Source organism: Onychomys torridus, chromosome 12, assembly GCF_903995425.1.
Source record: "Onychomys torridus chromosome 12, mOncTor1.1, whole genome shotgun sequence".
In the NCBI taxonomy this organism is placed as follows: Eukaryota; Metazoa; Chordata; class Mammalia; order Rodentia; family Cricetidae; genus Onychomys; species Onychomys torridus.
Genome location: NC_050454.1, coordinates 43,041,019 through 43,059,119, shown reverse-complemented (window position 1 = coordinate 43,059,119; position 18,101 = coordinate 43,041,019). Strand labels below are relative to the sequence as shown.

At 40.4% G+C, this 18,101-nt stretch overlaps 1 protein-coding gene across 2 annotated transcripts in view; it reads left to right on the top strand.

Annotated features, from left to right (window-relative positions):
• Htr1f (5-hydroxytryptamine receptor 1F) overlaps window positions 1–16,939 on the top strand; it is a 138,917-nt gene extending 121,978 nt beyond the window's left edge. For both annotated transcript variants that reach the window (XM_036203765.1, XM_036203763.1), the window contains one exon: window positions 15,396–16,939. In XM_036203765.1, coding sequence (XP_036059658.1) covers window positions 15,438–16,538 — 1,101 coding nt within the window. In that variant the 5' untranslated portion in view covers window positions 15,396–15,437 and the 3' untranslated portion in view covers window positions 16,539–16,939. The remainder of the gene's footprint in view (window positions 1–15,395) is intronic.
• Window positions 16,940–18,101: the final 1,162 nt, after the last annotated feature.

Here is an 18,101-nt window from a genome sequence, read left to right as displayed (position 1 = left end):
ATTTCCTTCTCTTCTTCACCAAGCATTTATATAAGGTGTGGTGATATTGTGTGCCCCCAATATATTGTGCACCCTAATAAACTAATCTAGGCTCAGAGAACAGAACAGACACTAGATATACATAGAGGCCAGAAAATGGTGGCACACACACCTTTAATCCTAGCATTCTGGAGGCAGAGATCCATTGGATCTCTGTGAGTTGAAAGCCACACTGGAAACTGCCAGGCATGGTGACACACACCTTTAATCCTAGGAAGTGATGGCAGGAAGTAGAACAGTATATAAGGCATGAGGACTAGGAACTAGAGCCTTTTTAAGCTTTTAGCTTTTAGCAGCAGTTCAGGTGAGATCCATTCGGATGAGGATTCAGAGGATTCCAGTTTAAGAAAACAAGATCAGCTGAGAAGTTAGCAAGGTGAAGCTGTGGCTTGTTCTGTTTCTCTGATCTTTCAGAATTCACCCCATTACCTGGCCCTGGGTATGTTTTTATTAATAAGACCTTTTTATGATTCATGCTACAATAAGGTTTACTTTTAAATTTACAAACCTTTCTCTTTTAAAATAATTGGTAGAATTTACCATTGAGATCATACATACCTATAGGTTTCCTTATGATAATGTACTAATAACTAATTTGATTTCTTTCTTTGTTCTAAGACTCTTCATGACATCTATTCTGTTTTGGGGGGGTTGGGGTTTGTTTGAGGAAACTTTGGTAGTTTATGTGATTGAAGAAAATTGTCAACTTTCTATAAGTTACTGAATTTGTTGCCATTCACTCCTCTTCCTAATCCTGTCATCCTGTTGGCATGGGTATGATGTGTATGGAGACCCATCCTATCATCCTGTTGGCATGGGTATGATGTGTATGGAGACCCATCCTGTCATCCTGTTGGCATGGGTATGATGTGTATGGAGACCCATCCTATCATCCTGTTGGCATGGGTATGATATGTATGGAGAACCATTCTTCATTTCTGATTCTGCTAATTTAGTCTCACCTTTTATATTCTTTTTTTTTTGGGGGGGGGGGGGGCCTGAGGATCGAACCCAGGGCCTTGTGCTTGCTAGGCAAGCGCTCTACCACTGAGCTAAATCCCCAACCCTCATCTCTTATATTCTTAATTGAACTTGTTAGAATTTTATCCTTTCTATTGATATCTTTAAAGAAACTGCTCTGTCAGTTTTCTTTATTTTTGTCTAATTATCCTATCATTTGCTGCAACTAATGTAAAATTTTTACTGTGTTTGAGGCACTCTTGTTCCCTTTATTTCTGTGTGCCCTTGAGAACACTGAGTCCCCAAGTAGAATCGTTCTCATTTTAAAATATAGTGCATGGCCCATTAGGAAGCATTTCAGAAACAATGCTGCCCCTAAATACTTTTCTTTATGCAGTGAGCTAGCACAGACTTTATCCCAGCCCTAAGATAACACTAAAGTCATCCCTCCGAAGACTGCTAATGACGAACAGTCTCTGCACCAGTACTACATTCTACGGCACCTCTGCTGTAGCTGAGATTACAAATCAAGATTTAACCCTTTTCTTCCCTGGCTTTCAGTGACACGCTCTCTTTATTGTTTGCCTTCTCTCTGTAATCAACTTTTGCACTATCATCTGCCTCACAAGCAGAGGTAGGTGTGCACATAGCACACAGGGTTAAAACGTCTTGCTTTTTCTTTTCTCCTTTATTTCGGCTATCACGGCTTATTTTACCGCCACCCCCATGAATTTGATACCCAAATCTTTCTAGCTCTGAACTTTTTCCAGAATCTCAGTTTCATATTCTGCCTGATGGATATTTCCTCAAGCTAATTCTAATTCCCCAAATGAACTAAATACAAACGTACTAACTTGACACCTCACCCTGAGTATTGACTTGAGATATGTGTAGGGTGTGTGTGTGTGTGTGTGTGTGTGTGTGTTCTAATTAACCAAGCTCTTAGTAACTCAAACTGAAAACATTATCATTACAAAGAAGGCAATAGCTTATCATGGTTACTATGACAAGCTCTGAATTCCGGTTAGATTTAATGTTTATACCTGCAGTTAACCAATTCTTCTATATGTGTAGGGTAGGATAGCAATAGTGCCTAAACTCCAGTATTGGGAGGCTTCAACAAGACTGTCACTTAAGTACTATATGGTATAACATTAAGTTTGGGCAGCTCTGCCATATCTAAGGGCATCTTAGATTCCTGCATCACTTCAGTGCTGAAACCTGGTGATTGAGCACTGTTTATAGCCTATGGCCCATTGTTATTTTCCCTTCTGCCACTTTAATATTTTCTTTTAAAATAGGATTCGTTATAATATATTGTTTCTAGACCAAATCTAGTAGCCTTTTCCTTCTACTTTGTATATCTCAGAAAGTCAATTTCCAAAATTAAAGACTTGTGTAGTGGCACCAGGAAGCTGCTGAGGTTCACTTCATGAGACTTCAGCAGTATTAGCAACAAGAAAAGCAAATATAAAAAGTTTTAAAAAAAATTAGTAAAAGGGTTTATGATATTGGTTTGAGGTTATTTCATGCTGTTTTGATAATATGGTTTTCTAGTGTAATAATTAAATCTATACAGGAATGTGATGTGAGACCACCACAGCGTCTACAAGGGTCATGAGTTTTCATATTATATAGGAATGACTCAGTAACCTAACTAATGAAATAAGTACATATTTTACAGCCCAGTACCCTAGTTGATTACAAGCATCTTTTACACAGAAGTGAGCAAGTTCTAACTTGCTCAGGTTCCATCTGAAAGAATTCTTTGACCCAGCAGCTATTTTCACGGAGTAAATTGGCCACATAAACAACCAGCATCAACACCTCTGCATTACTTCTCTATGAAAATATTTATGTGTCTGTTTTGTGCATTCCCAGCATGGCGACATATGAAAATCTCTTAAGATAGAGAAGAAAAAAAAAAAAAAAAAAGCCAGTGTCCTTGCCGTGCTCCAGATGAATTACATCAGAATTTCTGGGGGTGGGAGGCAGGCACCCACGTTTTTAAAGGTCCCCAGGGAGTCCCATGTCAGGCAGCATGTTGAAAGCAGCTGCCATCCACCCTTCCTGAGCCTCCTCTATCCCTGTGGGTGGTTACCAATTGGCAGCTTGGAAAACATCCTAGATGCATGACAGAAAGCAGTCATTCAAGTATCAAAAAACAGGAGGCATCCCAGTGGGAAATAAAGAAAAGAATCGGTACTGGTTTAGAGAGGCAAAGGAATTGATTTTTCAATAGCTTCTTCTGAATAAAGAATACTGGTTGGGTCAGGAGCATGCAGAACCGGTATCGAATCCCAGTTGTGCTACTTTAACTGGATATGGAACAATAAATGAATCTCAAGGCCTCTCAGAGTCTCTCTTTCCTCCTCTGTAAAAGAACATAATAGTATTTGTTATGAAGACATTGTGAAACAGGCTTATGGGTAATATCTCTAAAGCCTCTGAGTGGTTTCTCTTGCCGTCCCAGTGCATCACACAACAGGTTATTTCCAAAGACCCTTCTTTGCTTGTTCCCTGGACCTGAGTTTTATTAAGTTTAAGCCAAGTGGTGGTGGCGCACTTGGGAGGCAGAGGCAGGCAGATCTCTGTGAGTTCAAGGCCAGGCTGGTCTACAGAGCAAGATCCAGGAAAGGCACAAAGCTACACAGAGAAACCCTGTCTCAAAAAAAAAACAAAAACAAAAAAAAAAAAGTTTAAATTCATGCATACAGGAACAGAGCAGCCCGTTCGCAATCTGTGCTTCTGGTGTGACATGACTGATCCTGGGGGAGGCACTTCCCAATTATTACCAGGTTAATCCTCATACTAAAGAAGAAGTGCCTGGAACCTTTGCAGCATTCTCAAATGCTGTTTCCTAAAACTCTGGGTCTCACAAAAGCAGAAAGTATGACAAAAGGGTATGGTCTCATCAGTTAGAGAAAAGGAGTATGCTGGATCACCTCTGAAAAACCCAGAGAAAAATAATAGACTGTAGCTGTTACCGTGGAAACTGGGGACCCCTCTTGGGGTTCTTAGCCTCATTATCAAACTAATTTAAGAGGGCCTCAAAGGAGACCCAAACGTTAAGCCTGACCTAGTCTTCCCTGGGAAATGATTGGTTGAAGGTACTGTAAGGGGAACCCTGGACACTGGTAAGAATTTCCTGCACTGGGTGAAAATTCCTGAAGACCTGAAAAATCCAGAGGTATTGCAAGTACCAACACAGCTACTGGAATCTCTGGCCCTCGGGGATCTCCAGACACTCACATGAAGCAAAGGAGCAATGGACACTTGAGCTGAAGATTCTGGAGTCTTCACACCTCTCCAAGGTCATGGTTTATATCTCCTACTCGTACAAGCTAGGACCAAAAGGATGCTTCAGGTCATCGCTGAGAGGTATCACTAGGTCCAGAAAAAAGGAATGTTCAAGCTTGAAGGAGCTAGTAAGGCCCTGGAACTAGGCTGGAGGATGGTGTGAAGCCACTTTCCCGTCAATGTGACAGCATCTAGACACAAGGATTAGGCTATGGCCAGTATTGGAGTGGTTCTGGCTTGCTTTAACAGTTTATGCTCCGAGGTAAGCCCCCCAGAGACCACCGCACAGATACTTTTTTTTATTAAGAAAAATTCTTTATTCATGTTACATACCAAAGATCCCCCTCTTCCCTCCTCCTGCCCCTCCAACCTCCCCCTCCCAACCCACCCCTCATTCCCTCCTAGAAGAAGATAAGGCCTCTCATGGGAAGGTACATTTAGTAGAGGCAGGTCCATACCCCTCCCCCCGCCTCAAGGCTGTCCCATCATAGAAGTGGGCTCCCAAAGGCCTGCTCATGCACCAGGGATGGATTCTGATCCTACAGCCAGGGGGCCCCCTGTAAGCAGATCAAGCTACACAAGTGTCTCACTATGCAGAGGGCCTAGTTCAGTCCCATACAGGCTCCACAGCTGTTGATCTAAGTTCATGAGTTCCCACTAGTTTGGTTTGGTTGTCTCTGTAGGTTTCCCCATCATGATCTTGATGTCCCTTGCTCATAGAATCCCTCTTCTCTCTCTCTTTGACTGGACTCCTGGAGCTAGGCAGATATTCTTTTTTTTTTTTTCCGTTTACACTTATTGCTTTTGTTTTTATTTTATTTTATAATTTAATTTAATTTTACATATCAGCCATGGATTCCCCTGTCCCCCGCCTTCCCCCTAGCCATTCCCCATTCCCAAATCCTCCAGGGCAAAGACTCCCCTGGGGATTCAGCTCAACTTGGTGGATTCAGTCCAGGCAGGTCCAGTCCCCTTCTCCCAGGCTGAGCGAAGTGTCCCTGCATAAGCCCCGGGTTCCAAACAGCCAGCAGATATTCTTAAAGCCAGGGAGAAAGTCTGTATTGGCTGGCTGGTGGCAGCCCCGAGCCTTACAGCTCTTGGTTCTTTGTGTACAAAAAAAAAAAAAAAAAAAAAAAAAAAAAAAAAACATCCTGGTATCCTGGTTGACACACTTAGGCTAGCAAGAAGTGGAGCTACTGAGGCCGAAAAGCACAGCTAGTCCATTTAGGAACTTCTTACTCCAGGACTTTCCCAGACCCATGCTGGAACCATTGACGGAAGTCTTTCTTCCGGTTCTGGCAGGAATCGCTGCCTTCTGGCTGGATCTCAAGACCTAAATGGTGCTTCTACTGTGGCATCAATTGTGCTGAGGGCTGCGGAGCCTTTTGAGGTCTGGGAACCTGTTATCTTGTATCCTTTATATTCTAAGGCGTTAACCGAAAACTGAAATCCACACCTTGCAGTGCGTTATGATGTGACTGTCTCTTTCCAATGTTGCTAACTGAAGGATAAAATTTAAATAATTTTTAAAAATTCTTTTAAAGGCAGCTTGAGGAAAATTTTATTAGAGTTAAAAAAAAAAAAAAAAAAAAAACTTGGAACCAGACAAGCTGTAGATCTCAGCAGCTGAAGACAGAGAAGAGGGAGAAATCCGTGCCCTTTGCGTTAGCTGATGTGGAGATTAGCCACCTCGTGAGTAAGCAACCACGTGGCAAGAAGGACAGCTTCTGAAAAAGAGTAAGGAAGATCAAAATGTTAAGGAAAGCGAAGGGAGCTTTTAAAATAAACAGATAGATAAATAAGGAGAGTAAAAGCTACTCTGTTTTAAGTAACTCAGGAAAGGAGGCTGAATCCTGATGCTGCTAGGTTGAGGCCCTCTAAGCTAACTGCTGGGGACAGGAATTCTGGGAAGGAAAACAATACATTGTCTTATTAAAGGGAAAGTCATCCCTCCTGTCTCTTTAGCTCCCGTGGTCTTGCCTTCCTGAGGCAAGATTTTCCTTGCTGGCCCCCATGCCTCTGAAACACTGCCCCCCCATGCCTCTATGACACTGCCCCCCATGCCTCTGTGACACTGGCCCCCCATGCCTCTGTGACACTGCCCCCCATGCCTCTGTGACACTGGCCCCCATGCCTCTGTGACACTGGCCCCCCATGCCTCTGTAACACTGCCCCCCCATGCCTCTGTAACACTGGTCCCCCATGCCTCTGTAACACTGCCCCCCATGCCTCTGTGACACTGCCCCCATGCCTCTGTGACACTGCCCCCCATGCCTCTGTGACACTGCCCCCCATGCCTCTGTGACACTGCCCCCCATGCCTCTGTGACACTGGCCCCCCATGCCTCTGTGACACTGCCCCCCATGCCTCTGTAACACTGGCCCCCCATGCCTCTGTAACACTGCCCCCCATGCCTCTATGACACTGGCCCCCCATGCCTCTGTAACACTGCCCCCCATGCCTCTGTAACACTGCCCCCCATGCCTCTGTAACACTGCCCCCCATGCCTCTGTAACACTGCCCCCCATGCCTCTGTAACACTAGCCCCAATGCCTCTGTGACACTGGACCCCCATGCCTCTGTAACACTGCCCCCATGCCTCTGTGACACTGGACCCCCATGCCTCTGTAACACTGCCTCCCATGCCTCTATGACACTGCCCCCCATGCCTCTGTAACACTGGACCCCCATGCCTCTGTAACACTGGCCCCCCATGCCTCTGTGACACTGCCCCCCCATGCCTCTGTGACACTGGACCCCCATGCCTCTGTAACACTGGCCCCCCATGCCTCTGTAACACTCCCCCCCCACCCCGTGCCTCTGTAACAGGAGGTCTACAAGTAAGGCACAGCTTCAGCTCAGCTTTTCTTGTTATATTTGAACACCACTAACCTACAAAGGCATCTATTAATAGTTTAAATAGCCCACATCTGAGGAATGGAGAAATTGTGATGAATGATTTCATTACTGACTCTTGCAATGGAAAGAAAGACAGCCTAAGAAAGGAAATATGACACGGATTCCTAAATGATCTTAATAAAAAAAAACCCAAAGCCAGAATATTGGGGTAAATGCTGAAAGATCAGAGAAACAAAGGAACAAGCCACAGCCACCATCTCTTACCTTACTAACTCCTCAGCCTGAAAAATCCTCAGCCAATAGGCCTCTAGCTGAACGAGCTTCCTCAGCTGAAAAGGTTTCAGCTGAAAAAGCCTCTAGCTGACAGGGACACTTCCACAGAAAAGCCTTTAGTTCCTGTCTCCTCATGCCTTATATACCTTTCTCTGCCCAGCCATCATTTCCTGGGATTAAAGGCATGTGTGCTTCACAGTACTGGGAATAAAGGTGTGTGTCACCACTGCCTGGCTCTGTTTTCTCTCCTAGACTGAGTCAATCTCATGTAGTCCAGGGTGGCTTTGAACTCACAGAGATCCAAGCGAGTGCTAGGAGTATAGCACCACTGCCTGGCCTCTATGTTTAATCTAGTAGCTTGTTCTGTTCTCTGACCTTCAGGTAAATTTTATTAGGGTACACAATATATCGCCACAAGGAAAGATTTTGGGGGACACACAGTGTCAGACGATTTCAGCCCACACAATGCCTAGTGTGTAAAGAAGGCTTTTCATGTCCAAACAAGCAGAGGTAACCAGACAAGAAGCAGCCAGGGACCTGCCCCATGACCCATCCCCTCCATGTCCCACTAAAGATCCTGTACCTTAGCTGAGTATGATGGCACATGTCTTTAATCTTTGGGAGGCAAAGGCAGGTGGATCTCTGTGAGTAAGGCCAGCCTGGTCCACATAGAGAGACCCTGTATAAAAAAAAAAAAAAAAATCCCACATCCTCCAAAGAGATCCAGAAACTGGAGAACAAGCATTAAAAATATATGTTTACTTGGGATATTTCAGAGTCAAACCCTAATAATGATCTTCTCAATAACTAGTCCAACTTTGACTTGCTCTTCCTATCTTCCTATCTCCATAAGTTCAAGGCCAGCTTCAGCTACATTGTGAGTTCCAAGGCAGCTTGGGCTACAGAGCTAAACCTTGTCTCAATAAAATAAAACACAATAAGTAAACAACAATAAAAAACCTTTGTTCTTTTTTGTCACTGGAAGAAAGCCTGTCTCCAGACAAATTCTGATCAGTAGAGGGGGCCTAAAAGCTGTCACAGAGATTTTAAAGAAAATTCTGAGATGGAATGTTAAGTTTGCAAGTTATTCCTGAGAATGCCAACATGACTGTGGCTGCTTGTGCTTAGAAAAATTTTTGATAATTTAATATATTGCATGTAAATGCATTATCTACTATGTTACCAGACCCAAAAAAAGCATTCTCTGCATTTCACAAAATCACATAATTAAATATACTGTTATTGTGTTTTAATTTTAAAATGGAGAATGAAGGAAATTGCATAACAAGGAGGTAAATCCAGAGAAGGAATATAAAATTTACCAAAACCCTACCATCCATTATATTAACAAGCATTAGGGGTGCCAGATAAAATACAGGGTACCAGGTGATCTTTGAATTTCATGTTAGCAGTGTTAATTTCTGTCAGTACAGGCCTAGCCTATGCAGTGATGTAGATAGACTAAAACATTATTCTCTGCTTATCTGAAATTCAGTTTTAACTTCACATTCAGTATGATTTTATCTTGTTAAATATGGCAGACTCAGTATGCGGAATATACAAATGGCATTTAAAAAGACATACATGTGGTTGTAAGTATAGATGGTAATATTTTCCCCTTTTAAATATTAACATGTCATAGTGACAAAGGGGGTGGGGGTAAGAGGAGGCAACTTAGGACTTTTGTAAAAAGACAAAAATTAGAGCCTGTCTAGAAATAGTTTATTGAGTGGCTTCTTAGGACAGTGACATTCAGGCAGAAAATACATGTCCAATAAGGAGGGCCTCATCATACTTTACATTAACAACTTAGGAAAAATGGAGATGGATAAAATTCAAGTAGTCACAATATTACTTTAAAACTACAATTTATTTTTAAGCCATAAAACCATAAACAACTTTGATTCAAAAAAATGAAAACTTCATTTACCACAAAACTAAAATGATCCAAGATTAAAATCCATGTGTCAAGAGAAAACATAAATGGCATTGTTTTTAGTCAATATATCAGAATTATAGTCAGAGGGCTAGTTCTCTAATGTGTATGAAGCCAGAGCTGAGTCACCAGCACAAAACCAAATAAGAAAAACAAAGAACAGAAGTGTACAGCTTTGGGGCCAGACCTTTATATTAACTGGGATGCAAACAGAGATAATTAGTAAAGAGAGAAAAAAATCCAAGTGTACATGGCAGAGACCACTAAGACCTGGGAACTACAATCAGGTGGCCAGCCTTTCCAGTCAGCTCTCCAGAACCCTGAGTGACCCTCCTAGACTCCCCTGCCTCTCTGTATTAGAGTAACTTGTGTTTGTCCTACTTGTCTTAAGCTGGATTCATTGGATTTTGTTTTTTTATAAGCATTCATGCCCCCTCAGCTACTAGGAAAACACATCATTTGTTTATCTATGGCAGTCATATGTTATTGTATCCCATCATCTCCTTAATGCAATATTTTAAAACATACTGTTAAACAATGATAATATTAAAATGAGGGCTGAGGTAAAAAATACATAACACTTCTTACCCTGTTAAGACTCATGACATGACTTCTACTATGCATACCATAATTCTGAAAACAGGGACTTCTAGCCTTATACTACATAGAAAATACATAAAGTTTTCTAGCGGAGGTGGGGGGAGGGAGTGATGTCTAAGGGATTTGTAATCAATCTTCAGCAACACTTTGTGCAGTGTACCTTTTATTATCTCAACATTAAAATAATGAATCTGAGTCTTTGAAAGTGGGCATGACTTTCCTGAGCTCATAGTAGTAAATGAGGGAGTGAGACGTAGAGAAAGCTCTGTTCAATCGTGGGTTCATCTCACAGGGTTGTACTTCACATTGCTGTGGTTTGAAAGAATCTCACGAAGTTTCTATGTTAGAACCGGAATCTCCAGTGTAACAGTGCTGGGAGGTGGGGCCTACAGAGAAGTGTATTGGTTGTGATTTCTCTGCACTCATTAAGAAATTAATGTCACTTTTGCAGAGGTAGTTTATTGTAAAAGTGAATTTTGACCCCTCACTCTTTCTGACCTTTCTATCTTCTGCCATGGATGATGTAGTAAAAGGTTCTTGGAGATAACAGCTCTCTGATCTTAGACCTCCCAGGTGTGGGTGTGGGTGTGTGTGTGTGTGTGTGTGTGTGTGTGTGTGTGTGTATTTAAAATTATCTGGTCTAAAAAAATTTGTTATAAGAGCACAAAACAGACTATAACAAGAGTGTCTTAATGAATTGAAGCCCCAGTCTCAGGCATAAACATAGGTTCTCACTGTCTTCATACTCCTCATTGGCTGGGCATGATCAGGAATTCTGGCAGCACCTGTTGCTAGTCCCTTGGGCAGACTCCAGGAGGCCTCCTAAGGAAGTATGTTATTTGCATGCCTTGGCAACTGGTTTGAGCCAATTTCCTGGACCCTATGGGCATGTCCTACTACACATAGGGTCTTGATAACAGTGAATTTACAATCCCGCCAATGTATAATGCTATTATGGAAACTATTTGTTTATGACCTGAGTCTTCCCTCATTAATTATTCATTAGAAAACAAATTAAACTATTCCTCTCGGAGATGATGCTTTAGCCTGATGACAATAAACTTAGAACACATAACCAAGCAAACTCTTGGGTGTAAATAACCATTAGATTAAAAATACTGTGTGTAATCCATCAGAAAGGGTTTTTAATTCATCAGGTGACTAGATCAACAAGCTGTCAAATGTTCACGCTGACTGAAGTATGAGAAGCTGTCAGTCATTGGCTGATGCGACTGCCAATCTTCACAGAGTAATTTTCTCCAGTAACAATATCTGAAATACGGAAAGAAACCTGTGTTGTGGGGCAGAAGTGACATGTGTGGTACAGCCTGGGTTAGGAAACCGGTAGGGTCCCTAGCTCTACAAGGACATACGGGGGAACCTGAAGAAGACAAGGGCGAAGACTCTAGTGAAAGGCTGTGTCTAAATCGGACAAAGTAAATGATTTGTTGAACTTCTGTTTATCAGCGAGAAGGGAAATAAGAATAAAGAAAATTCAAACCCAACTGTGATTGGCTCCATTTGGTTTCCTGTTTTCCTTGCTGTCTGTGAATATAACTGTGGAAGATAAATTAATTTTCTAAATTTAATATTGGACAGGGTTCTGGTAAACTGCAATATAATTTATTTGACATACTTATAATTCATATTTATATGTCATATAATTATAAAATATTACAAAAACTTGGGATTTTGTGGCACTAAGTACCATTTTCGTAAGGGTCATCTAAATGTTCCAAGGTGACATGAAGAGAAATCAGTTGAATTATCCAATAACACTCCTAATTTTTAAACCAGTCCTCTTTCCTATGGTATTGGCTTTTATCGTGAAAGCCCATATAGCTATTTCCAGACAGTTTGTCTCATTTTATATTCTACTCAAAATAGAATTTCAGAATCATTTCTTATGCCAAAACTGTGTATCAAGCAAACTAAAGTGGAAAGTTATTTTTTGCTTATAATATAATAAATGTTAGTACTTTCAAATCGATTCTCATAACATTAAACAAACAGTACTGCAAAGAAATTAACTAATTAAGAAACTCTACAGAGGGCTGGAGAGATGGCTCAGTGGGTAAGAGCCCTTGCTTCATAAGCATGAGGATCTGAGTTCAAATCACAGCACTTACGTGAAAAGTCAGACATGGCTACACAAACCTATAACTCCAATTCTCCAGGAGGCAGAAATGAAAGGATAGTTGGGGTTTGCTGGTCACTAGCCAAGCCAAGAAAACATCAAGCTCCAGGATCAGTGAGAGACCCTGTCTCAAAGAAATAAAGCAAAGAGGTGGCACAATAGGATGCCTCCTGTGGTCTCTGAGCACACTGTGAGGTATTGTGCACACACACACACACACACACACACACACACACACACTCACATGAAAGAGAAACTTCAAGTTTTTTCTAGTTGAATCTATAGCATAAAATATATGATGAGAAAATGGAAGGAATCAGTCTGTCATATTTCCCAAATGTGTCCGTGGATTTGGAGTAAGCTTTTCATATAAGATCACTGACGTTTCTAAAAATGTTTGCAAGGAGTATATATAAGAACTGTGCTGGGCAGTGGTGGCGCACGCCTTTAATCCCAGCACTCAGGAGGCAGAGCCAGGTGGATCTCTGTGAGTTCGAGGCCAACCTGGGCTACAGAGTGAGTTCCAGGAAAGGTGCAAACCTACACAGAGAAACCCTGTCTCAGAAAAAAAAAAAAAAAAAAAAGAACTGAGAGAGAGGGCCACCAAGATAGCTTGGCAAGTAAAGGTTCTTGCCACCAAGCCTATGAACCAGAGTTTGATCTCTGAAACTCATGTGGTAGAAGGAGAAAAAGGACTCCTCAAAGTTGCCCCCCATATGTGTGCCTTAACAAGCATGTACACACACACACACACACACACACACACACACACACACACCAAATAAATGTAAAAACTAAAGTTTTTGAAAAGTTAAAAAAAATAGATAAGATGGCAGAAAGAAAGAGAGAGAGAAAGGAAGAAGGAAGGAAGGGAGGGAGGGAGAGCGGGAGGGAGGGAGAAAGGGAAGAAGGAAGGAAGGAAGGAAGGAAGGAAGGAAGGAAGGAAGGAAGGAAGGAAGGAAGGAAGGAAGGAAGGATGAGTAGAAGATCCTGTGTTACTAAAAACACATACAAGGATTTTGTAATGATGCTGATGGTGCCTGTGAGTTCTCTACATCTCAGACCATCTGACCCAAATTTCTCTCAGGAGAGAATGGAAAACATGGGAAGAATGTGAGGGGAGAGAACCTACTAGCCCTAGAACAGGGTGTCTGAGAGCTGCACTGAGCCAGCAATGAAAACAGAGTCACATCCAATGAAAACTCAGTGTGAGGTCATTTATTTGAGAGTCCCCAATAAACAAGTATGTCAGGAAGAACCATGTTGAAGAAATTTTGAAAGATCATAGATGCCGGCATTTGAGAGAAACTTACAGATGCCATAGCACTGACAAAATAGACCACTGTGGGAAACAAACCCAGACTCTCTGGTCCTCTAGCATCAGCTTCACCTGAAAGCATATCAGAAATGTGGATTTTAGAGCCCCATGCCAGACTTAGTGAATTTCAAACTCCAAAGTTTGGGTCCTGGAATCTGATTTAACAAGGCTTCAGTGTGATTCTGAGAGCCATTGAAATTAGTAACTTCTGGTTTGGAATTTCTAGGAAGGATTTCCATTTCACTGCTTCTCTGGACTTGTCTTAGTTGCCCTAGACAGGCAAGTGCTCTATAGCTATGGGACATCTTAGCTGCTCTTTACAGATGGGCATTATACAGATAGAGACAATTTCTCAGCTCTACAATGGACAGTCACTAATCCAGGTAGTGGATATTCAAATATTTTCTGACATTCAATTTGCTTAGCAGCAGTTGGCTTCATGAATACCTGAAAATCAAAATTAAATTTTATGATGGTACCCAAACAGAGGCAGATAGTAAACAATACAACAAATACATGATTATTCCTCCTTATGAAATACTGAACGTAAAAAAATATTAAGATTTGGGGCTGGAGAGATGGTTCAGTGGTTAAGAGCACCAACTGCTCTTCCAGAGGTCCTGAGTTCAATTCCCAGCACCCACATGGTGGCTCACAACCACTTGTAATGCCCTCTTCTGTCCTGCAGGGACACATGCTGGCAGAATACAGTATACATAATAAATACATAAATCTTAAAAAAGAAAGAAAGAAAGAAAGAAAGAAAGAAAGAAAGAAAGAAAGAAAAGGGAAACCATAAAAAAATACTAAGATTTCAAATATTATCAGTCCAGTCCTAACAACATAAACATTACCACTTTAAAGTAAATATATTTTAATATATACTCGTAAAATAGCAATAATAACTAAGAATAAAGTCTCAGATTCTACTTCCTTCCTGTCCTGCCTTGAGAGCCAAATGGTCACTAAAAATTATGAAAGACAAAGAAGGAGAGTAATAGAAAATAAAGAAACGTCTTCTAAAAAAAATATTACTAGTATCTGAGTTGAGTACACTCCAATTGCTTGTTCTTTGATTCTTTGGGTCCTGGGATTCAAACCCAGGGCCTTACACATGCTAGGTAAGTGCTCTACCACTGAACTATATCTCAAGCCCTTATTTGGCTTCCAATTAAATTAAATCACAGACCTGGGCAACAATTATAAACCATGGATGTATGGTCCTCCTTAAGCAGAAGTGTAATATAATCAATACAAGGGTGATTTACAAAGAAAACAACATTACTGTCATTATGGCTGCCATGAAAGGGCTGTTTGGTCATGTGTGCCATTGTTATAATAGATAATTTATGCTTATTTGACTCCTACTAATGTTATTTTGTCTTCTCAAACCAAATTAACTACAAGTCCCCAAAGACTATGAACATTTTTTGAATTTTATAAAATGCTACATATAGTATTTTTAGTTATTTCTCTCTATGTAGCCTCTATATCATAGCACAAAAAGCATTACAAATATTAGTAATAATGTTGACAATGTGACCTTAAATTAAATATAAATATATTTATCATTTTTAATACTGCCTTTAATGTTCTCATACTACATTACAAAATACACAAGTAAAAAAATATTAACTCGCACTTTTAAACATATCTTCTGCTGTAGACAAAGAGAAAAACACAGGACTAATATAGTTTTTTAAATAATTTCATTATCATGGAGATTTTATTGGATAATTGGATAGTTTACTCATAAAAATTGCTTTATGTGAGCCAATTTTAACAAATGTTTTGAAAGTTTCTATTTGTTACTGTTATCATTGGATTGCTTCAGGAAAAAAATCTCCAATCTGAACTCAAATTTTAATGCATAGAATGCTCTAGAAAATCATGCATGCATATTTTTAAGGTGTTATAAAAAGAAAATTACTTCAAATTTTCTCTGAACTGTGCTTCCCCCTCCTTTGTTACAGGTATTCATTTTTCAACTATATTAACCTTTGAAACAAAAAGAAATGGACTTTTTAAATTCATCAGATCAAAATTTGACCTCCGAGGAACTGTTAAATCGAATGCCATCCAAAATTCTAGTATCCCTCACTCTGTCCGGGCTGGCACTGATGACAACCACTATCAACTCCCTTGTGATTGCTGCAATCATTGTGACTCGGAAGCTGCACCATCCAGCCAACTATTTAATTTGTTCCTTAGCAGTTACAGATTTTCTTGTAGCTGTCCTGGTGATGCCCTTCAGTATCGTGTACATTGTGAGAGAGAGCTGGATTATGGGACAAGTACTCTGTGACATTTGGCTGAGTGTTGACATCATCTGTTGTACATGTTCCATCTTGCATCTGTCAGCTATTGCCTTGGATAGGTACCGAGCAATCACAGATGCTGTTGAATATGCCAGGAAGAGGACTCCCAAGCATGCTGGCATCATGATTACAATAGTGTGGGTTATATCTGTGTTCATCTCTATGCCTCCTCTCTTCTGGAGGCACCAAGGAACTAGCCGTGATGATGAATGTGTCATCAAGCATGACCACATTGTTTCCACCATTTATTCCACGTTTGGAGCTTTCTACATCCCACTCGTATTGATATTGATCCTCTACTACAAAATATACAGAGCAGCAAGGACGCTATCCCACAAGAGGCAAGCAAGTCGGATGATGAAGGAAGAGCTGAATGGACAAGTCCTTTTGGAGAGCAGTCAGAAGAGCATTAAACTGGTCTCCACATCCTATGTGCTAGAAAAATCCTTATCGGATCCATCGACAGAAGTTGAGAGAATTCACAGCACACTGAAAAGTTCCCGGTCTGACATGAAGCATGAGAAATCGTGGAGAAGACAGAAAATCTCAGGCATTAGAGAGCGCAAGGCAGCCACTACCCTGGGATTGATCCTGGGTGCATTTGTAATATGTTGGCTGCCCTTTTTTGTAAAAGAATTGGTCGTTAATGTCTGTGACAAATGTAAAATCTCAGAAGAAGTGTCAAATTTTTTGACATGGCTTGGTTACCTGAATTCCCTTATAAATCCATTGATTTATACCATCTTCAATGAAGACTTCAAGAAAGCCTTCCAAAAACTTGTACGATGTCGATATTAGGTTAAAGGAAGTCTATTTTTAAAGGGTGGAAGCTTTATTTATTTGGGGGCGGGATAACTAAATGAATGTAATGTAATAAAACATTTAAATTTTTAGAGAAAATATATTAAGACTGCTAAAATTATAAAAGTATAAATTTATTTTTAATAGCACCAAGAAATAAGATTATTAATTTGACCATCATTCTAGTGTTATCAAAATTAGGAAGTAATTTATGCAGCTTATATATAACCTTTTGTCTATGCAATATACCTAAAAATATAACTGGAAAACTATATATACATACTATTAATTACAATGCTTTCCAGATTTATATCTTACAACAACTAGAGGAATTTTCAATTAACATAGTTGTGGGGCGTTTACCCACCAACCCCACAGTTCCCCAGAGTTTTCTTGAGTGAGAGCACCAGGAAATATTAGATAGAAGGATTTAGAATGTGGAGATGAACAGATAGAAAATACAGGATAGCCTCAAGAGGGCCTGGAACCTATTCCAAATGGGCCCTGACTGTCTCTGCCCCAGGGTATTTATAGAGATGCCAAGGGGTGGAGCAAAAGACCTCCTCCCCCAGCACAGCCAAGTGCAAACCATCTCAGACACCTGCACTCAGGCCTGTGGCCCTAACATCCTCTCTGTGCAGACCTGCTGGGTAAAGCCACTAGGAACCTGAACATGGGCTCCGACACATAGTTCCGTTGATAATTTTGCATCACCCCATTGTGTAACCAATCATCCACAGAAGAAATATTATTCACTCTAATACCTCTCTTGTCCCTTCTCCACCTTATTCTTTGAAAAAAGTAAAGAGAAGACAACAAGCAGATCTTGTTTAGCCTGAGTAGATGTGATAAACTCAATGGCTTTGATATTGTCCTCATATCTGGACAGCAAAAATAATCATACAGTGGGCTAAGTATGGTAAAATATTTCAATATCCTGAACTTCTGTACATTTCCTATCCTCACTTTGTTTAATATCAGCTTCTAGAATAATATTATCTTAATCATATAATATCAGTATTTGAAATCAAAGCCCCAGGGGGAAGGGAGAAGGTTTATTATACAGTTATTGTATAATTGTTATATGCATTGTCCCTTGTTTAGAAATAAAACTTTAAACACTAAGTACCATAAGTTACTCACCATAGCTGTCACACTTCTAAAACAAAATTTATTTCCTCTGCACTATTGTTAGTAGCCTGGTTTTTACAATTCATCTCCATATCTTAGGATTTGAACATTACTTCCTTTTTATTGTAGAGAATATAATGGAAAATATTGAATATTAAAACTTTGCTTGGACAACAAAAATCTGTTTTTCCTTTGTAATTAGGATATATTTTATAAATCAAGACCATCCGAAAAACAACATATACCACACCTCTTTAAGTTGCCACTTTGTGTCCATTATAAAATATGCTTCCCTTGTGGAGTATTTAAGAGTATGTTACATCTTTTTTTTATCTATCTGTGAGACATTACCCTTGGTTAAAAAGATATCTACAGGTGAGATTTTACATAAGGCAATAAGAGATGTACTAGATAGAAGACACAGGAAAT